This window comes from Lepidochelys kempii, chromosome 1, assembly GCF_965140265.1.
Source record: "Lepidochelys kempii isolate rLepKem1 chromosome 1, rLepKem1.hap2, whole genome shotgun sequence".
In the NCBI taxonomy this organism is placed as follows: domain Eukaryota; kingdom Metazoa; phylum Chordata; order Testudines; family Cheloniidae; genus Lepidochelys; species Lepidochelys kempii.
This window is the reverse complement of record NC_133256.1, coordinates 300,797,981-300,821,317: the sequence shown is the minus strand read 5'-3', so window position 1 is coordinate 300,821,317 and position 23,337 is coordinate 300,797,981. Positions and strand designations below refer to the sequence as shown.

The 23,337-nt window shown below is 41.2% G+C and overlaps 1 protein-coding gene across 6 annotated transcripts in view; it reads left to right on the top strand.

Moving 5' to 3' along the window:
- DOCK4 (dedicator of cytokinesis 4) overlaps window positions 1-23,337 on the top strand; it is a 434,135-nt gene that overhangs the window by 325,971 nt on the left and 84,827 nt on the right. For all 6 annotated transcript variants that reach the window (XR_012156797.1, XM_073328104.1, XM_073328103.1 and 3 more), the window contains 2 exons: window positions 3,193-3,291; window positions 17,032-17,126. Coding sequence is in view for 5 of the 6 variants with exons in the window: in XM_073328104.1 (XP_073184205.1) it covers window positions 3,193-3,291; window positions 17,032-17,126 (194 nt within the window). In the remaining variant the exon portion in view is untranslated. The remainder of the gene's footprint in view (window positions 1-3,192; window positions 3,292-17,031; window positions 17,127-23,337) is intronic.

The window sequence follows — 23,337 nt, the reverse complement described above, 5'->3', positions numbered from 1 at the left end:
CACATGCAGCTGTGGAGAAAGAAAAAGGGACAGCGGTATTTAAAAAGACACATTTTATAAAACAGTGGCTACACTCTTTCAGGGTAAACCTTGCTGTTAACATTATGGACATAGCACATGTGCTTTCATTACAAGGTCGCATTTTGCCTCCCCCCACTGCATGGCTACCCCCTCAACCTTCCCCCCTCCCTGTGGATAACAGCGGGGAACATTTCTGTTTAGCCACAGGCAAACAGCCCAGCAGGAATGGGCTCCTCTGAGTGTCCCGTGAAGAAAAGCACTCTATTTCAACCAGGTGACCATGAATTATATCTCACTCTCCTGAGGATAACACAGAGAGATAAAGAACGGATGTTGTTTGAACGCCAGCAAACATACACTGCAATGCTTTGTTCTACAATGATTCCCGAGTACGTGTTACTGGCCTGGAGTGGTAAAGTGTCCTACCATGAAGGACGCAATAAGGCTGCCCTCCCCAGAAACCTTTTGCAAAGGCTTTGGGAGTACATCCAGGAGAGCCGCAAATGCCAGGGCAAAGTAATCCTTTCACATGCTTGCTTTTAAACTATGTATAGTATTTTAAAAGGTATACTCACCAGAGGTCCCTTCTCCACCTGCTGGGTCCAGGAGGCAGCCTTGGGTGGGTTCTGGGAGTACTGGCTCCAGGTCCGAGGTGAGAAACAGTTCCTGGCTGTCGGGAAAACCGGTTTCTCCACTTGCTTGCTGTGAGCTATCTACAACCTCATCATCATCATCATCATCTTCATCCCCAAAACCTGCTTCCGTATTGCCTCCATCTCCATTGAAGGAGTCAAACAACACGGCTGGGTAGTGGTGGCTGAACCCCCTAAAATGGCATGCAGCTCGTCATAGAAGTGGCATGTTTGGGGCTCTGACCCGGAGCGGCCATTCGCCTTTCTGGTAGGCTTGCCTCAGCTCCTTCAGTTTCACGTGGCACTGCTTCGGGTCCCTGTTATGGCCTCTGTCCTTCATGCCCTGGGAGATTTTGACAAAGGTTTTGGCATTTCGAAAACTGGAATGGAGTTCTGATAGCATGGATTCCTCTCCCCATACAGCGATCAGATCCCATACCTCCCATTCGGTCCATGCTGGAGCTCTTTTGCGATTCTGGGACTCCATCATGGTCACCTCTGCTGATGAGCTCTGCATGGTCACCTGCAGCTTGCCACGCTGGCCAAACAGGAAATGAGATTCAAAAGTTTGCGGTACTTTTCCTGTCTACCTGGCCAGTGCATCTGAGTTGAGAGTGCTGTCCAGAGCGGTCACAATGGAGCACTCTGGGATAGCTGCCGGAGGCCAATACCGTCGAATTGTGTCCACAGTACCCCAAATTCGAGCCGTCAAGGCCGATTTAAGCCCTAATCCACTTGTCAGGGGTGGAGTAAGGAAATCGATTTTAAGAGCCCTTTAAGTCGAAATAAGGGGCTTCATCGTGTGGACGGGTGCAGGTTTACATCGATTTAATGCTGCTAAATTCGACCTAAAGTCGTAGTGTAGACCAGGGCTATGGCTGAACTAGGAACTCAGCTTTAAGAACCCATTAAAAAAATCTTGGCTACAACTTCTGTCTCATTTGAAAATCAAGTCGTGTACCATATAGTAACAATGTGGAACTATAAAATGTAATTTTGATGTTGTAGTGTATTATTTTAACTTCAGTGTATTATCTGTAATATAAAGTTAATATGGGGTCGCAGAAGATATGCAGTGTAAGTGATTAGAAGGGTCTAAACATAGAAACAAAAAGAAAAGTTTGCACAGTTCATTTTATTTAAAGAATGTGTATTTGAAATTCATGTTCAAATGTGTTGATCTAGCTGTGATTAAAGTAAGATAAGGCCATTTTTACTTACTCCACTGTTTATTTACGCTAAGTAACCTAATGACACACAGGGGTCTTGGCTTGTAACTGAAGGAGAACAGCAGTCACAGAAACATGTAGTTGTTTTTTTAAACAGCTAATCTAATCAGACCACCATTTTTTCCTTTTGTACTCCATATTGAGATACATTACATTCAGCTTGAATCTCTGCAGATATAATGAAATATAAAACATTTTTAAATATTATAAAAGCTTCATGATCAGATCGTCAGCAAGGATCAGGAATATAGGATATAATCTGATCATTTAAAGATGATTTAAAGGATCATTTAAAGATGCTTCCTGTTTACAAGGTACTAGTGGTAGGCTGGGTGATTATGCTTGGGGGGCCGAAGGTTGAGAAACAAACTATCCCAGGCTATTAGTATAATAATCTGAGGCTACGTCTTTCTGCAAAAAAAGGTGTTTACTATCTGAGAGCCCTCTCTGTGTAAAATCCTAGTAGAGACAAGGCACAGGTATTTTTTTTATCTTGGTGTCACTAGTCAAGATAAAACAAATACCCTTCTCCCTCCACCCCCACCCAGCCCCAATGGGGTTTATCTCGACTAGCAACATCTAGGTAAAAACTATAGTGCCTGCGCACTCTCAACTTTAGTTAGCTATTTCATTTTGCAGTGAAGACACAGCATTAGTATTTCAAAAATTCAAATTTTAAATAAGAGAGGGAAAAATCTACCCAAAATATATGGGCTGGCAAACTACAAAAACAGTGTTTAAAAATACTTCAAAATTTTTTGTCCTTCCTTTTCTCCTTCCTATGATCTCCCTCCTCATTTCCCTCCCCACAGGTAAACAAGAGTTCTTCCCAGAATTGTTGCAATATATTTTTATTTATGTTTTCTTTCAAAAGCAAACGGTCAGGAAGAGATGGAATTTTTGCAATGTAAACTAGATGCGTAAATATAGATGCAAGGGAAACAATTCATTATTATGTAAACATGCTATCAGCTTATATTGATTACTTTTTCATGTCATGCTTGTATTGTTTTAGTTGCTTTTGAACTGATTCACGTAGAGGAAATTGCATTTGGAAAACAAAAGTACGTAAGTGGGAAGCAAATCCATAGGTAAAATACGACATTTTAAAGGATTATAGCCCTATTTTTATTAATAAGAAAATAGTACACAAAATATCAAGAAATGTCTTTGAAAATTGTTTCAGCCTTCGCAGTGCTCATTTTCTTTAGATTACTAATTTGTTTTTAAGAGTTTCATAATGTGATTGTTCTGATGTTTTCTATATTTTGGGCTTGAGGTATAACATTTCCTCTCTTGATTTGCATTAGGGGGAATTTGTTTCCTGTCTCTTGTCACTATTACGGCAAATGACCGATAGACATTACCAGCAACTTCTTGATAGATTCAGCACAAAGGATGACCTGAGAGTAAGTAACAGATCTTCAGTTTTATGCCTTTAAATGTTCTCTCCTCTTCTTCTTCTTTTTCTGCCTCTGTTCAGGAACTCCCCTGTCTCAGTTAAGGGGTGTGTTGATGTTTAAATATAATCTGTTTCTCTGACACACTGATGACAACTAATAGCTACATAAGTTTTTTCATTCATGTTTACTCAGGGGAATTTTTGTGGCTGTGGGTAGGATTTTGTCGTTTCTGTACTTAAAGCTGGTAGGAATGGGGAAAGGAAAACTATAGAATAGTGTTATAGCCCTTTCCTCATTCTCTAACCCCATCACAGCGAATAAACTAATCACAATCCAAGTTACAAATATGAAAAACCTCCATCCAGGGAGACAAAACTCTCCTGGATTTTTCCTATTAGCCACAGTTTAATTGATGTGACATGGTGCAATGACAGACTGGCAGCTTAAAGAAAATATACTCACACTAGTACCAGATTCAGAAAGATACAGACCTCTACGTATAGCTCATGAAACCCTGTAGATCCCTGACACTGTCCACTAAAAGTGCCAGGACCCTCCATAGTGAGTAGTATGACAAAGTTCCTCCTCTACCTTGGTGGATCTTGCGCTTATTGGCGGATTTGCTCACCTTGGAGCTTCACGGCAGCCCTCATCTTGGCCGTTTTTCTGAAGCTGCAGACCAGTTCGACGACTCCTGTGTCTGACCAGGAGTTGGGAGGTTTGGGGGGAACCCGGGCACACCCTCTACTCTGGGTTCCAGCCCAGGGCCCTGTGGAATGCAGATGTCTAGAGTGCCTCCTGGAACAGCTGTGCAATAGCTACAATTCCCTGGGCTACTTTCCCATGGCCTCCTCCCAACATCTTCTTTATTTTCACCACAGGACCTTCCTCCTGATGTCTGATAATGCTTGTACTTCTCAGTCTTCCAGTAGTACGCCTTCTCACTCTCAACTTCTTGCACCTCTTGCTCCCAGCTCCTTGCACACACACCACAAACTGAAGTGAGCTCCTTTTTAAACCCAGGTGCCTTGATTAGCCTGCCTTAATTGATTCTAGCAGCTTCTTGATTGGCTGCAGGTGTTCTAATCAGCCTGTCTGTCTTAATTGTCTCCAGAAGGCTCCTGATTGTTCTGGAACCTTCCCTATTACCTTATCCAGGGGAAAGGGACCTACTTAACCTGGGGCTAATATATCTGCCTTCTATTCCTCTCCTGTAGCCATCTGGCCCCACCCTGTCACAGTAGATATTATCCTAGCATCTTCCAGTACGACGGCTGACTTCACTCATGTGCACAGGGAGATTAGCATGTTGCTTATGTTTACATTATTTTAATGTAAGCTATTATACTATTGGTAGAATGCCTGAGTTACTTCCATTTTTAATTTTGATAAAGAAAAACCATCATTATTGCAGTTTCTAGACACAGTGGAAGTTTCTTAGGGGATCGTCAGACACAGTGGAAGTTTCTTGGGGGATCGTAGTTTATGCGTAGAGGGTAATATTCACCCCTTCTCCTTGTAGCACAAAGCCTGTGTAAACTGTGGCTGTCTGAGGACAGAACTTTTATTATTATTATTATTATTATTTATTAGCATCCTCTTGTCTATGAGAGATGCTGGGAATTACAGCCTATGGTGTAGATGGTTTTTCAATGTCTCATGTGATTGAATAGTCCAATCCGAGATTTGCACGATCTTTAACAGTTATTGCAAATGTATGTGTCTTGGTTGGGAGCTGCTGGCTTCCTATGGGCTCTTTTTCCTTCAAGCTGTAGGATCCAGCTTCTGTCATGGACTTTGATACCCTGTTGGAGATGATGGCGACACTTGTTACAATCACTTGCCAAGATTTTCCATTGGTCAGGATCAATTCCAAATTTCTTCATATCTAATTTGCATGTGTCTTTATAATGAAGCTTGTGATGTCCTGTTCTTGTTCCATCTGATAGCTCCCTGTATAGCATGTCCTTGGGTATGCATCCATCTTCCAACATCCTCAGATGGCCCAGCCTGTGCAGTCATCTTTGCTTGAGCAGGGCTGTCACAGTTGGTAAATTTGCCCTTTGATGAACCTCTGCATTGGTGACTTTATCTTGCCATTTGGTGTTGAGTATGCAGTGGAAACAGCGTAGGTGGAAACTGTTTAATCTTTTCTCCTGATGAGCATAAGTTGTCCATGTTTCCCCATCATACATGAGAGTGCTGAGAGAACACAAGCTTGGAACGCTACGATTTTGGTCCTGATGGTAAGCTTTGATTTGTTCCATGCTTTTTTAGTTAGTCTGCTAAAGGTGGTAGCAGCCTTTCCAATGCAAACAGTTAGTTCTTCATCCAATGAGATGGATGGTGGTCACTGTAGAACCTAAACAGCTGAACTTTTGGACTACTTCTGGCTGGTTTGTATTTAAGGTGATTGAAGGATCTTGTGGAACCCCCTGTCCTAACACAACCATTTTCTTAATGCTGATGATGAGATCAAATGCCTGACAAGCATCTGAAAGGCGGTCCATGAGTTCTTGTAGTAGATCTTCATCATGGGCTATGACGGCAGCATCATGAGTGAATAGAAGTTCCCTGATTAGCACCTTTTTAACTTTGGTCTTGGACTTTAGTCAGGACAGGTTGAAGAGTTTCCTATCCAATCTTGTGTGGAAATACATTGTCTTTCCTGTCCTTAAACACACAGTTCAAGAGTACCGAGAAGAAGATTCCAAAGAGCGTAGGGGCAAAAACACATTCTTGTTTCCCTTTCCATCTCAAAGCTGTCCAAAGTGGACCCGTCAAACTGGACAGTTGATCTCATGCTGTTGAATGAACTTATAAGACTTAACAGGGTTGGTGGGCATCTAGTATTGCAAATAGACCTACTCTGCTGACTGTGTCGAATGCTGTGGTTAGGTCCACAAAGGCGATGTACAAAAGGCAGATGAGCAAATTCACTCAGTGTTTTTGCCAACCACATCCACACAGGATAGATTGGGCCCTTCAGCTGTGTCTGATAACCAATCGAGGAGTGGAGCCCCAAAAGGAGGGCATAGGGAAGATCTCCTTTGCACTGGGAGAGGGAAGATCTCCTGCAGCGTAGCTGGTTCCAAATATATCAACTCCCATCATTCCTTTGGTACAAACCAATGAAGTCGAGAGGGGGACACTGATACATGGGCAAAGCAGCCAGGCTATTGCAGCCACATCACATGGAGAGGATACTCCATCCTTTCTGGCAGCATGGACACAACACAGAAGGTGGCAGTTACAGGTTATAAACTCTCACTTGATTGGCGTAGAGGAGGGCTCCACAGATCACCTTCGATGGTGGGAAGAATTACTGCGTTCCATTGGTCAGCCCCGCCCACACAAAGCTGACCAGCTCCCAGACAGCTAGGTGCTGACCCAGCATAGTATGTCTGCCTCATGGAGCGCATGGGACTAGACCAAAAATTGAAAGGCAGACCAAAATCTTGCACCTGGCAAAAATAAAAAACCAAGAACTTCCCAGCTTGGAAGCTGGAATGTCAGGACCATGTGTCCAGGATTGACAGACAGTCACGACCTACAATACAAAAGTAGCATGCAGAAGTTAGCTTTGATAGACTATACTGCTGTACTGTGCTGTACAAACTCAATGTTGACATTGAAGCACTCCAGGAAACAAGACTTGGAGATGCTAGTTCTGTCCAAGAGGCCAATTATACCTTCTTTTGACAAGGTAAAAGCAGTGAAGAAAATCATCTGCATGGTGTCAGTTTCACTGTGAGAAACAATTGGGTAAAGCTCCTAAAAACACCCATTGGAAAGTCAGAGCATATCATCTCACTTGAACTTCCAGACGACCATCAGCTCTGTGAACATCATTAGTGCTTATGCACCAACACTCAAATCAAGCCCCAAGGAAAAGGATACATTTAACAACTCTTTGCATCAAGTCATCAAAAGAATACCATCAACTGAGGACAGAATTTAGGGGCAGAGTATGTGGCATCCTTGCATCCTTTCTGTGTTTGCCTAATCCAGGCCATGGAGTGGAACAGGAACTGGAACCCCCCTACATAGGAGCTTCTATCAATTGGATCCGCATTATTGTGGACTTATTTGCCACACCCCAAACACCTCCATTCTGGACCATGTGGAACTGGTGAGGAGCCCCAATTTGTGGCACGCAAAGAGTGTGGAGTGTTCTTACACATCCACTCTTCGACCACTCACTCGCTGTGCAGCCGTGGGGGGTCCACTAGTGAGCCTTCTTGAAGTTAGTATATGTTCCTACTTGGAGGACTTCAGTTCTGTACTGAAATGGTGAATCTGCCGTAATGGTGAATAACAGCCAGAGAGTTCACTAAACTTTCGATAGCATTTTACCAGTAATTTCATTTACAATATCTTAGAGTCTAAATCTAGTAAATTTTGAAAAGTCATACTGTTTCTGTATGCACTAGTTACTACATGGTGCTATAATAGTTGGGATCCCTTAAGTGTCAGTTCTAACATTCCATCATACTGGTCAACCCCCAGACTCTGAAAAGAAAGGCAGTAACCCTCAAAATGAGGGACAGCTCACCATGAAATATGAGAGAGAATGAGGGACATAACATTTTTTATTCCTTAATTTTTTTAAAAAAATGTACACCTATACAAAAGGCCTGGAACATATTATAATGAAACTAAATAATGATTCTGTGAACTAAAGCATACATTAAGTAGAAAGCCATTATTTACAATAAAATAAAAGGTCACAAGGAATAGATGCTTTGAGAGGAATGTTGCACACAATATATCGCTTGATTGTTTCTGGAGCATGAGAAGGAAGGGAACTCTCTGCAGAGTACACACACACAAATTACTCAATTACTATTGCCCGGCAGATGGCAGGGGTATTCTGTTGCTCATCATCTACTGCCTAGTGGGGGTGTGAAGGGTGTAACACACACAGTATATTACTCTGTCTGTCTTCCCTGAGGTGAGGCGTATAGAATGCAGTGTATATGTCAGGGTTCCTTCCCCACTCTGAACTCTAGGATACAGATGTGGGGACCTGCATGAAAACCACCTAAACTTACTTTTACCAGCTTAGGTTAAAACTTCCCCAAGGTACAAACTATTTTACCTTTTGCCCTTGGACTTTCGCTGCCACTATCAAACGTCTAAATGGTATATTACTAGGAAAGAGTGTGTTTGGAAACATCTTTCCCCTCAAAATCCTCCCAAACGTTACACCCCTTTTCCTGGGGAAGGTTTGATAAAAAATCCTCACCAATTTGCATAGGTGGCCACAGACCCAAACCCTTGGATCTTAAGAACAATGAAAAAGCATTCAGTTTCTTAAAAGAAGAATTTTAATAGAAGAAAAAGTAAAAAGAATCATCTCTGTAAAATCAGGATGGTAAATACTGTACAGGGTAATTAGATTCAAAACATAGAGAATCCCCCTAGGCAAAACCTTAAGTTACAAAAAGACACAAAAACAGGAATATCCATTCCATTCAGCACAGCTTATTTTCTCAGCCATTTAAAGGAATCAGAATCTAACGCATATCTGGCTAGATTACTTACTAAGTTCTAAGACTCCATTCCTGTTCTGTCCCCGGCAAAAGCATCACACAGACAGACAGACAGAGAGGCTTTGTTTCTCCCTCCGCCCAGCTTTTGAAAGTATGTTGTCTCCTCATTGGTCATTTTGGTCAGGTGCCAGCGAGGTTATCCTAGCTTCTTAACCCTTTACAGGTGAAAGGGTTTTTCCTCTGGCCAGGAGGGATTTTAAAGGTGTTTACCCTTCCCTTTATATTTATGACAGTATATTTCACAGTATCTGTTCCCTGGGAGATGTCCTTGTCCCCCTTTGCAATGGTGTGTCTCAGGGTCCCCTGATGAACCAACACTTTTTGAGCAGGGCTTTGTGCGGAGACTACTAAGCAGGGGAGGAACAAAGGAGAAGGCAGATGAGAGTGGTGGTGGTGACAGTATGGTGCATTCTGTGAGTAGTAGTTCCACACCACTCTACGATTGCTTGGTTTCCTCTTGTGGGAGACTCCATCTCTTAGGATGCTGTGGGCAGAGGGAAGTCAAATGCTCATGGTTGGGCCAAGGGCCTCAGAATCTCATGTCCAATCTCAAGAACCTCCAGTCCTTCAGTAAGGGACATCAGCCTGCCAGGGACTTTGCAGTTGCAATGCAGGACTGTGGGATTGCTTTAACAATCAGGGCCAGGTGCTGGAGGTCCCAAATAATGCACCGCATTCTTGTGAAAAGTACTATGTATTCTTTAATGGGCACAGTCAAGACTGAGATTAAAGTTTATCAAAATGTATTTTGTTTACAGTTAGAGATGTCTGGATGAAGTTTTCTCTGTTCCATGTTATATTTGTAGAACAAATAAGATGATGTTGAGAGATCATCTCTGGGATGAATTGGTTGAGAAAGATGTTGCTTTCTTATACTGAGATATTTTCTGTGAGCGGTAATCTGTATTACATTTCTTGATTTAATTCAAATTTTCACCTACTATAGTAGCTGTAATTAGTCCAAGGTGGTAATTAATGTATGTTGTGTAGAATTGGGCAACTAAGTTGGGTAAGAATTTTGTTAAGGTTTATATTCCTACTTAATTTTAAGACACTGTTTTTTGTTGCTGATTCCAATGAGGATTTAGTTTTAGGAGTTTATTTCCAGAGGTTTTGAGTCTGCATGAAATATGGAAATGTATAGTTTATAAGTACTTACCGGGCAAAATGGTTTTGAGTTTATTCATGCTTCAGGAATGCAAAATTGAAAATGTCTAGGATTATTGTTTGAGTGGTGTTTAGTTCTTGGTTTGAAACACATTTGTATTCCCAACCACCCCCTAACTCCCACTCCCCTGTTATTATACAGAGACATTTAGAAAGCAGCCATAGTCAGCTATGTCAGTCCTCAAAGTGAACAGGTCCCAGGAACTTATCTCGAGCATCTTTTACTCTCCACGAGATGGACCCTACTCCCATCAAAGTCAATGCAAGCTTTGCTGCTGATTTCACTGAGAATATGTTCAGTACACATGAGCGGCATACCTGCACCTCTGAAATTGAAATAACCCCACAAGTTTTTTTGTTTTTTTTTAATCATTTCACTTGACTATGACAAATGCAACACAAGAAGTTTATAACTCAAAGGAAAAAGTGCAGATAGGAATCAGTATTTTGTGTTAATCTTCTCTCTTTCTCTCTCATTTGATATGTTAATCATTTTGTTTGTCTTAAGTATGCTTTAGGCCAATACCCATCTAAACTACATCATGCCACTTACCTCTGTATTCTTATGTTTGTTTTATTTTGGCCACTGAATGTTCATGATATGCTGTTTGTAGTGTTTAAAAAAAAAAAGACAGCATCAACATGAAATCAAGTTTTAAAAAGTAAAAGCACCTATCACCTGATGACATTTCTCTGCTATGTTGCTGATAGCCAGGGTTATCTGAACTCAAAGCTATAGTAACTATTCTCTATTTTCCAGGCAGTGTCCAGAAATAAAGCAGTGGGGGACACAGCACTTGTGTCTGATAAATCATTGGTGCACACAAGAGTGCTTCCACCCAAAAATCCTTGTTTTTATTTAAGCACACATCTAAAACAGCAATAGTCTAGAGCACCTCAGAATATAGCTACTCAAAGTCTGAAGTGGTGGTGAGTGGCAACAGCAGGTTTCTAGTGGCCAGCCTTCTTCCTCGCTGCTGGGGAGATAAATGTCAGTGTCGTCTTGCTTGTAGAAAGTCTAAGCTTCTCCGAGGCTTCTCCAAAGTGCACACACTAATTAAACTCCTTGTAGGTTTCTCCAAACAAAGCACATAACTCAAAACAACTTGTAATAAGCTAACAATTTCCCTAACAGCAGCAAAGAACTCATAATTTTTACTTATCAGCAAAGCAGCTTACAAGAAACTTGCAAACACAGGCACCCAGACCAAGGTCAGCTGTCCTTGTTAGTAACACCACAGCTGTGGAGATGTCTTTGTCTGCCGAAGCAAGGCCAAATTCTTTCTTGCTATGTGGTGGTCTCACTTCCAGCTTATGGTGGGTAAGTGCACAAGATGGATGCGGGTTACGTCCAGTCCAGTTCTTTCATAACAACTGGAGACTTACACAGTCACTCTGATGTATTTTGTGCAGAGTGGGTGGCTTGGCCAAGACATCAATGATAGTAGACATCAGATGATTGCATTTTGGTACCAGCTCATTAGCACCTTGGCCAGGTATTTGAGCAGTGTGCTCTCCTAAGGTAATTTGAAAACCTAGAGGGTTTGAGAGTTTGTAAATGGCTTATGTAAACATATTCTAGACTTTGTATTGCTCTCACTGTGAATATTGCTTTCAGTATTCTGTCCCTGTAATTTGCTATTTGTGCTGACTGATTAGTCACCTAAACTACTGATTTTCAAGGTGACCATATGAACACTTGCAGTATGAACATTTGAATGAATATGTTTGCACAGTATTTATGACATTTTCTCTTTTCAAAAATGCTTGTGCAAACAAAAATTCACATATGTGAACAATTGTGAAAAGGGAACTAAAGGTGTTGCTGGTATTATCAAAGTGGAATTTTATTTTTAATGGTACAAAATTTTGTTTACAATATTCACCTAACTCTATTAAAGACTCTCCGCACAGTTCATTAATTACTACGTAACATCCAAGATATTTTAAAGGAAAAATCAATTTAAAAGTAACATTTGTATCTAATTTTTTTATCTAATGCAGCTAGAAATAATACCTCAGATTGTTGTAACTGAAAGAGATGTGTATATAGACAAATATTTCCTACATTTCTTTAGTTTATTTTGTGTACATGACAGTGCTTTGAATATAGTTATTGTTTCATTTTGGTCAGTGCACCAAATTGTTTGTGATTCTTTCACCTTGCAAAAGGGAAAAGAAAAAATATCTTTTGAACGGAAATGAGGGCTGTAAAATGACAAGAAAGAAAATGACAAAGGATTCAGGGACAGAAATTTAGCACTTGAAACTCCATTTAACTCAGTTTTTGAAACTGACTCAATTTCATTTGGCAGCATCACTTTCAAGTCTATGTAATTAAGATTATGTATGTCTTTTTGTTTACCTTTCAGTATAATTTTATAGTATCAGAGCTACTGCTTTCTTTCTCTTTTGGGGGGGCAGGGAGGAGGGACACCAGTAAGTACAAACTAATTGTATATAACTTTTAATGTATATATTTTATAATAATGTGTAGGGGCACCAGTCCGGTTCAGAGAACTATTGTGGAAGGACAGTCCCTGCCCCAAAGAGCTCAAATCTAATTTAAGATGAAATGGAACAGTGGGAATTACAAAAACTAGGAAGGAGTGGGAAAGAGGAGGAGGAGTAGGAAACATCAATACAAGCAAGCCAGCTATGTGCACAGCTCAGAAGTCCCTGCTGGCCGTCTACCTAACCTTTATCAATTCATAGTTTACCATGGACAAAGTGACAGAGTGGGTATACAGGAGAGATTTGAAGGAGGACAGGATAGTAATTTTACAGACTATGGGTGAGATCTTCATCATTGCTCTGGCCCTTCACACAATGGGTAAGAGGACTGGAGTGATAAAAAGGCATCTTAAAAGTCCCAACTGCAGTCTGGGGAGGATTCTCCCCAGCACAGGCACTGTGGAAGACAGTTCTCGGATTGCCTTCCAAGTACCCCATCACAAGCCCAAGTGGAGAGGACTGGACTGGGGGAAGGAGTGGCATGTCAAGGATAGGGATGCAGGATGTAGCATTGTGGCCTATAGGACAGCCATGCTCTAGCCCCTAGAGCAGCCCATGATTGGAAGGGTGCAAAAGTGGTTTAAAGCCAATTTATCCCTTTAGCCTGTAGGCTTTGAGTTCTGTGCTTCCCTAGTTTGGGGAGGTTTTTTCCGTGTAAGAAGACTATATGGACCAAAGCTCAAAGGCACTTGTGAAGAAATCAACAAACGACCTTCACTATTTCAAAAGGCTGTGCCTTGCACTGAATCACAATAGTACACATATTCCATTTGTTGGCACAAAAGAATATTCCTGCTGGAAGAAATAGCACAAAATGTCACATTTGTGAAGTGGCTTGAATCTTGCAGTAAAATATGGAAGAGTTTATATAAATTTCAGATAGGATTATTAAGAGACAGTGTTTGGTTGCCTGGAGCATAGAAAAAGAAGAAACTACTCCCATGCTGCCAATTAAAATCTGAGATATACGAGACATTAATTATAACTATACTCCAACCAACCAAATGTTACTGCAGTTATACTGCCAGCTGAAATGCTTTTTAAATGTTAAAATCTGTTCCTGAATCATTATGATGTGTTCACTGGGGCTGGTACAGCTGTGTGAGACAATAGCTTATGGAAAAGCAAGTGTATTTGGAATTCTAGATTATGAAATTGATTTGCAGTGAGTAGTACCTGTTAGTAATGCCTCATAAGGATTTTGGAATATAGGGACCATGAAACAGAAATGAGCAATTCCATCATACTTTTCTATCCTATGTCTCCTGGAGGCATAATTCTGACAAAAAATGTGCTATGGAATTTATTTTAAAGTGATTATAGAGTTAAACTGCTTGGCACTAAGTATTTGGGGAGGAGTAGTGCTGACATATGGATGGATTCTAGCAAACTAGTGCCCCAGACAGTAAAACACCAATAGCTGAACTGTAACTAAATGTATACATGTACCTGTCCCTTTGCCCACAAAACTGTAATGGATCCTCGAGTAAATGTGTTACCAAAATAAAAAAACCTAAACAAAAATTAAAACCAAACACTGTATGATTTCTAAGAAATAAAATAAAATAAAAATTATCTATGGATTATTTACTCTTTTGAAGACATTACAATCTATCGGCAAATATTACAAAAAGCTCAGTTTTGGAAAATGTTTCTCTACTCCTACTCCTCTCCCCTTGCTTCACCTTTTTCCCACTTTTAGCTATGAATTATTCTGGCTTTATATGTATATATTAAATTTTAAAGTGCATTTAAGGTGCCCAGTAATTAAGGTTTTTTGGACATTTGCAGTTGTGCTTTACATATAAATATGTATATATTTGTGCATATATATATCTGCAAATTTACAACTTTAATTACTATATCGGGCACCTCAAATGCATTTTTTGTTTTAATATAATTTGTCACTGGGTTTATGAAACAGATTTGCAATATTCTTGTTATTTCTGTTAAAATTATTCAATTTAGAAAATAATTGTTCTGGTGTAGTTTACCCAGATTGTAATCAAGGTATCTAAATGTGTTGTTATTTTAAGACCCCTTGAAATCCAAGGCTTGTGTGGCTTTTATGTTTTGTTTTTGATTTGTTTGTTTGTTTTAGGGTGGGATTTTTGTTGTTAACTTAAACATATTTAGAGAGGAAAAAGCTGCATTGAACAAATTTTGGTCAGAAATGGTGCAACAAACTAGGAAAATATCTATATTATGTTATGTGTGACTTTGTTTTCCATGGTGTATGAGTGAATACAGACAGCAATATCAAAGAAGGCTGTAAAGAGGTGGTTACAGAAGCTGGCAGGAAAGTAAAACAGTGAAATGGATAAGTCAGCCTCACATACACAGCTTCAAAGGAATTAAGATAACAATGGCTGGGCCATCAATTGGTGGGAAAATTCACCTAGCTAGCTCAATCCATCTTTACTCTTCCCAAGGCTAAGCCTGGCATCAGGAAACCTAGCTCCTCAAAGACCCTAGAAAAGGAAAGGATTTTTTGGATGATCTGAGAGACTGGCCAGGATGTACCAGTGAAAAGGCTGCCAATATGACCAAGATACAGACAGAGGGAAAAGGCTGCAAGCAGTACAGGCTGTTTCTCCCAATTCAGAGATGGGGAATAAGCCAGACCCCTTGATCTCTCTCTCTATGCAGAGAGGCTAAGTTTAGGGAGGAGAATATGCATACAGGTCTCTGTCATTGTAAATATAGTTTCCTAAGCGTTGTGTGTCTTTTGGTCAAAATAAATTAGGTTTTGTTCTGAAGAAGACATTTCTGTCTCACTGCAAACATATGCTATCACAGGATCCCAAAGAGAAACCCTGGCAGGGCCCATCCCCAGTTGGATTTGCTGAATTAGATATGATTAGTATCAAGAAGCTATAGCCAAGGTCCTACTCTGAGGGTACGTCTATACTACCCGTCGGATCAGAGGGGCCGATCGATCCAGCGGCGGTCGGTTTATCGTATCTAGTCTAGTCTAGACCCCCGAGCACTCTCCCATCGACTCCAGTACGCCACCAGAGTGAGAGGCGCAGGTGGAGTCGACAGGGGAGTGTCAGCAGTCGACTCACCGCAGTGAGGACACCGCAGTGAGTAGATCTAAGTAAGTCGACTTCAGCTACATTATTCATATAACTGAAGTTGTGTAACTTAGATCCATATCCCTCCCACCCCCACCCCCAGTGTAGACCAGGCCTGAGAGTGGATAAATTCAGAGAGCTAAAGGTCCAAGGCCTGACCTCTTTGAGGGATTCATTCAGAGAGACCCCAAGAAGGGACAGCTATGCAGCTAGCCTGGTATCCATGACAGATGATGCCCTCCATACCATAAACACAGAGATTTTTTCAGCATGCTGCTGTGGGGGGGAAAGTCTGGTCAGTGTAATCTGCTGTCAGATTTTTGTGCACTGGCATCTTGAATGTCATCCTTAGCTGCTGTACTCCCCTTTACAGTGCTTCTCTCAGGAACCATCTCAGCTTCAGACAATGTCCATCACCGACAGTTCAGTAAATATTGTGTTTGAAATGTACATCTGGGCATTCAGAACTGTTGGATATCCTGAGCCTGTATCTGCATATAGGGAGCTAATTCAATACAGTTGAGATAGGCAGAATCAAATACTATTGTCTCAAAGTCATGTACTGCATTGATTCTGTTCAGCCAATAATATCCCTCGCATCACATTTTTCATGATGTGATGCTCACTTTGCTTACTAGAAAAATACGGACAGTGTTAAACAAAAGAAGAATGGGCCATTGGAAGTAACGCCCTGTCCAGGAATTTTTTATTTATAAAGATTTGAAAGACTCTCTACAGTGGCTGTTTAATTTTGTCATTTCATTTATCTCACTGATTTAAATTATTTGAGATTACTTAGCTCAGAAATGGTGCTTTGTATCCTCAAAGCAGTTTACAAACATTAGCTATTTTTACAAATGAAAAGAATGAGGCAGAGAGGTTAGTGACCTGCCTAAAGCAAGATAGCTGGGGTTAAAAGTCTCTGGCCTACTCATCACTATTGCCCAGTCCTATAAGTGTCCCCCTCTGTTTCTGACCTCCTGCTGCATAAAGTGGAGATTCTCTTATACATTTTAGGAGTGATGAAAACTGGACATGATCATGGAGACATTAAGATCTCTGTAATACTTGGGAAATGTTGGTTTGGCTTGCAAAGTGCTCTTGGAAACACTTCTGTAGAAATGTATGTGTGGAAAACTTGGAGTATCTTTGCAATTTCCCCCTTCTGTATGTCACTGTCACTCAAATAACACATTAAATCAATTTCCCTATTTTTAGGAAAAGTGAGTTAACAATCTATTGACATTTCCTTGGGAAGCAATTAAAAAGTGTGGAAAAGAAGTACTCCTGGAAACAAGTGTCACAATATGTTTGTGGTTCTGTTCTTTGTAATTACTTTTATCGTGGTTATGAAAATATTTCTGGAGTTCATTTTTCCTTTTCTTTTTTTTTAACAAAAAGATAGAGTGAAGTTTCCTCTCTTCCTTCCCTAGGATTTCCTGCTGCAAATTTTTACTGTGTTTCGAATACTCATACGACCTGAGATGTTTCCAAAAGACTGGACTGTGATGCGTTTGGTTGCAAACAAGTAAGACATTTTTAAATACAGTATAATTAATGTTCAGGAGGAGTGAATATACTTGTGTGCTATATATAATAAATATGCAAAATTTCCTTTAAATCTTTCCATTTACAATATTCAATGAGCACAAAATATTTTTTATAATTCTCCTGATCCTTTCAGTTAATTAATTGTCACATAACAAATTCATGACCTAACTAGTATCCTTTATACTGCTGATAATGAATTTTAATCAGCTCTTTATAACATGGAGCCCTCTTAAATATGTTTACAGAAAGGCAGTTGTTAATAATTACTATCTTTCTTTTCCAAGTTGCAAATGACAAATTATTACAGAACTTCATCTAAATAACTGTTTATTAAAATAATAAGTTGGTAATGATTCAGATCTGCTTGTTCCCAAAAGGAAATCAAACTGTTGCAAGAACATTTTTAAAAAATTAGGACTTGTGAAAGTGCCCAAATTGATCTTCTCTGTTCACAAAACAGGTACAGGTACAGCGGTCATAGCATAGGCTTCCATCCACTGCCCTGCTAATATGCCTCAAAGACTGAAATGAAGCCACCTCTTTGCTTATTCTGTTCTTGCACCTAAGAGACTGACAACGGCATGCCAGTTTTTCTGATTTGGATACTGATCACTGGCAGCTGGACTGAAACCACCAAACTAATTTCACCAAGATCACTAAACAGCAAAACATTTTGTTATAATCCCAAGGGTGACACCTGACAGGAACTAAACCATTGCATCCTGTGAAGTGAGCTGGAGCTCACGAAAGCTTATGCTCAAATAAATTGGTTAGTCTCTAAGGTGCCACAAGTCCTCCTTTTCTTTTTGCGAAGACAGACTAACAGGGCTGCTACTCTGAAACCTGTCATTATTATTGTTATTGTTACTTATTTGTATTGTGGCAGTGCCTGTAGGCTCCAGTGATGCTGTACAAACTCATTATAGCAGTCTGTGACATTCCCCTCTGGTGTTATCTGGACCAGTGATCTGCTAGGTCACTTCAATCCTCGACTCTGGGAGCCAGCCTTACTCTGCTCTGCTGTGAGAACCCCCACTGCTGGGCTGTTCACACACAGCCCCTGGCATGTAAGCTGCTCCTTGGATTGTGCAACCAAATGACACTAGCCAATATCTCTGGTCCCAGACAGAACCCTAGGAACCTCCATCTTGCAGTGTCCAGTTATGCCCACTGGATGCTGCAAGCTTATATGTGTTCGTCAGTTTAACAAAGAAATTGATATGTACCAGGCTTGTTCTCCCAAGGGGAGTCTCTGACACGCTTTAAACAAAACGCACTGCTTCAGGTAGAATAAACAAACAGATTTATTAACTATAAAGATAGATTTTAAGTGATTATAAATCAAAGCATAACAAATCAGATTTGGTCAAATGAAATAAAAGCAAAATGCATTCTAAGGTGATCTGAACACTTTTAGTGTCCTTACAAACTTAGATGCTTCTCACCACAGGCTGGCTGGTTGCTCTTCAGCCAGGCTCTCCCCTTTGATCAGTGCTTCAGTCACTTGGTGTGACGTCTGTAGATGTAGGTGAGAGAGAGAGAGAGCATGGCAAATGTCTTTCCCTTTTATCATGTCCTTTCTTCCCTCTTGGCTTTGCCACCCCCTTCAGAGTCAGGTGATCATTACCTCATCGCAGTTCCAAACTGACCAAAGGAAGGGTCTAAGGGCTTGTCTACACTGGCAATTTACAGCGCTGCAACTTTCTCGCTCGGGGTACGAAAAAGCACACCCCTGAGTGCAGCAAGTTTCAGCGCTGCAAAGCACCAGTGTAAACAGTGCACTAGCACTGGTAGCTATGCCCCTTGTGGAGGTGGTTTTTTTTAGAGCACCGAGAGAGCTCTCTCCCAGTGCTGTGCTGCGACCCCACAAGCCACGTTAAAGCACTGCTGTGGCAGCGCTTTAGTGTTGCCAGTGTAGACTACCCCTAACAGATGCTTTTGTTGCTGCGTAGACCAGCATCCTTTGTTTCTGTGAGGCTGGGCTGGGTTTGTCCCATACCTGCCCTGTTGAGGTGTGAACTGCCTCTCTATTCTTGGAGAGTTTTTGCCTGGGTTTGCTTTAAGCCATGAGGATACATTTTCAGCCTCATAACTATGTACATGAAATTATAACCTATAACATTACTGTAACAATTACTATAACATCACTATAACAACCATGCTCAGTGCATCATGAGCCTTCCAAAGACACCCAACATAACAAACTTTGCATTGGATCCCACACAATCATTTTACAAGGATGAACAAGGGGGTGCTGGGTGTTCCCCCAGGGTACAGAGCATCACACAGTCCCTGCCTATTATGGCTCAATTCAGCAATATTTGGTGTCCAATGACTATGTGTCTGTGTGTAAGCATTTGTCAAGCTTTCTAGTGATTTAGGAGACAAACATTTTCCCTCACTTATTTTTCTCACCTGATTTAATTCTCCTCATCTTGCTGAATTTAAATTCCAGTGAGAAATGCTAATAAGCAAGGAACGGATGTGATCATTTATTTCTTCGTGAGATATAAGAAAGATGAGTCTGAAAGGGAGAACGTAGATCTGAGTAATCATGCTGAGGAAATAAATCGAGAAACATGAAAGAGAGAAAAACAGAAGAACCTTCAAAACGAGAACATAGTATAAGAAAGTGTTACATATTTCAGAAACAGCTGGGTTGGCAGATGGCTTGGCAACAGCTGACATGTAGAAGACTGAGATTTAGGAGTGACCTTGACATTCATTCCCCAGGCTGGCGGTGATCAGATCAGCTAAAGGTGAAGTATTTCAGCTCTGCAGGGAGGCTATTGGCCCCACCATTATCCTAGTTACCACCAAGCATTGCTGTTACTGAATTCACATCATGCCATTGATGACTGCCTAGGTGGGAACCGTGTGCCCAGCTCCATCATGAAATAAGATAGATACTGGAATGATGATAATAGCTTATGCTAGGAATTGATGCAATGAGGGAGAATAAGGGAGATAAAAATTCACTTTGATGCTATATCATGTGGCGATTTGTGAAGAGAAAAATATTCCTGTATAAAGGGGTTTCTGGATCATGACCTTCCACCATTCTGGTAATTTTGGCCTGCACCTCTCTCACTATAAATACCAGAGGCAGCTCTGGTTTGTCTGTGAAACTGGGGGGATGTTCCCCAGGCCTTTTACACTGTTGTGCCTCTGACAGGGCAATCAAAGTGGAGATTCAGCATTCCAACCCTATCCATTGCAATCCTATCTTTTATACCTGCTTTCAAGGGCAGCAGTGAGCCCCCGCTCTCTGTTCTGGCTTAGGTTAAAAAGCCCCAGATGTATTGGTTTCCTAATTGGAACCACCTGCTGAACTCCTCTCCATTTCTTAGTCATGCAGAGCAGGGTCCCATGGAAATCCCAAAGCTAAGAACTTCTCTTCCTGCAAGGAGCCACAGAAGAGTAGCTGAGCCACAATTGCTCACAGCCTGAGCACCTTCCTGAGTCGGGGAAGGTACTGAGCGGTTGGGTGACATTCTAAGGCTCTAACATCACCACACAGTCGATGAGATCACTACAGAGATGCCTCTGGAGTTGTGGGGGCAGTCCTCTTTAGCTCCTGTAGTTCAGCAAACCCAGCTGTTATCACTGATCAAGGACTCTTCTTGAACTCATTATTCCAATTCACCTCTAATGGGAAGGACTACAAGATCCTAGCCCAGGTTCTTAAGAGCATAATCATTGAGAAATCTGGCATCTTTTCTGACTCCCTTCTTTCCAGAAGGAAAATCTGGGCTCTCTAAGGGATGTTCCCTTGTACTTTGCCAATTACATATTAGCTGGAGAGTGGTGCCAAGAGGCTAAGACATAAAAGGGAATATCAGACAAGAAAAGAGGCTGGTTCTTCATCAATGATGACCATCTCCACCAGAGGGAAAAGTAACCCAATTGCCCCAAAAAAACAAACCACTATCCCCCAACCCACCTGACTAAAGCTTAAAAGCATTCCAGAGCCTAATTTTCCTTCCACAAACTGTGGTTCCTCCCCTGAAGAAGGGAAACTCTTGGTTTTGGATCCTGATAACCCAAAACTGGAGAAGCAGGTGAGAAGCTGTGGTGCTTCCCAGGGGAATCTAGAGTTGTGAGGCTCCTCACTGCCACCTCGCCTTAGCGTGAGGAAGCCTCTCATGGGTCAGGTCCCCAACTTCACTGGCCCCAGGCAACCTAACCACTCCACTGTAGGCTACAGCCCTCGCTGTCACTCTGCAAGTTAGCTGTTGGCACACTCGCACCCTCAAGCCCTGAGTGCCTCTCTTGAGCATCCAGCCTGTGGTCCACTGGACATTTGCAGAATTCACAGATCTGCTGTTTCTAAAGAAATAGTCTACCTCAGCTTACCAGTTTCACCTCAGATACCTCTCCCCTCAACACACAGCACTTTGATAGGTTCAGAGTGAAGTCGCGTATGTTTATTTAATAAGCAAAGAGACTGATGTAGTAGCAAGTAGAAGTATTGTAATGAAATGATTATATATGAAATAAAATCTTAACATTTCTTCAGGATCCTAAGCTTAGTTAACTGTATACTCTGATGCCGTGTAAAGTAATGCTCACCAAAAATCCTTGTACCACTTTGCAGCCAGGTTGGCTGTGATCCCCCTCTCATGAGACATGTATGCTGTCAGTTTGCATTCCCAGGTGAAGGACTCTGTGTGTTTCTTTGCCCCCCCAAGATATACCAGTCCAGTCCTTTGTCTTTATTCATATACAGGACACACCTGTGCTGTATTGTTTATTCCTTTCAGTTTTCTCTCTTGTAGATTTTGCAGTCTTTTATATAGGCTCTGGCTAATGTGCAAATAGGATACCTTGTACGGCATATGTCAAGGTTCCTCCCCCACTCTGAACTCTAGGGTACAGATGTGGGGACCTGCATGAAAAACCTCCTGAGCTTATCTTTACCAGCTTAGGTCAAAACTTCCCCAAGGTACAAAATATTACACCCGTTATCCTTGGACTGGCCGCTACCACCACCAAACTAATACTGGTTACTGGGGAAGAGCTGTTTGGACGCGTCCTTCCCCCCAAAATACTTCCCAAAACCTTGCACCCCACTTCCTGGACAAGGTTTGGTAAAAAGCCTCACCAATTTGCCTAGGTGACTACAGACCCAGACCCTTGGATCTTAAGAACAATGAACAATCCTCCCAACACTTGCACCCCCCCTTTCCTGGGAAATGTTGGATAAAAAGCCTCACCAATTTGCATAGGTGACCACAGACCCAAACCCTTGGATCTGAGAACAACGAAAAAGCATTCAGTGTTTTACAAGAAGACTTTTAATAAAAAATAGAAGTAAATAGAAATAAAGAAATCCCCCCTGTAAAATCAGGATGGTAGATATCTTACAGGGTAATTAGATTCAAAAACATAGAGAACCCCTCTAGGCAAAACTTTAAGTTACAAAAAGATACACAGACAGAAATAGTTATTCTATTCAGCACAATTCTTTTCTCAGCCATTTAAAGAAATCATAATCTAACACATACCTAGCTAGATTGCTTACTAAAAGTTCTAAGACTCCATTCCTGTTCTGTCCCTGGCCAAGACGACTACAGACAGACACAGACCCTTTGTTTCTCTCCCTCCTCCCAGCTTTTGTAAGTATCTTGTCTCCTCATTGGTCATTTTGGTCAGGTGCCAGCGAGGTTACCTTTAGCTTCTTAACCCTTTACAGGTGAGAGGAGCTTTCCCCTGGCCAGGAGGGATTTCAAAGGGGTTTACCCTTCCCTTTATATTTATGACAGCATACGATACACAACTGCTTGGACAATGTCTATTACCTCTTGCCTGAAAGGAACATGTCTGAGATATGATAGGTTCAGAGTGAAGTCGCGTATAAGTTTATTTAACAAGCAAAGAGACTGATGTAGTAGCAAGTAGAAGTATTGTAATGAAATGATTATATATGAAATAAAATCTTAACATTTCTTCAGGATCCCTCACATGCCTGAAAGGAACATGTCTGAGATATGTCACCTCCTAGTGATCTGCCTTAACTCCAAGACCTTAAAAAAAATTTAGTATAGATAGATAACTCCTTACATATTATATGTACATACATTCTACAATGGTTATGATGACCAGTGGGCTACTAGCTCTTGCTAGGAACCTTACATGCCACTTTACATTCATGTATCCGACTTAGGGGGTACATGTAAAACCCTGTG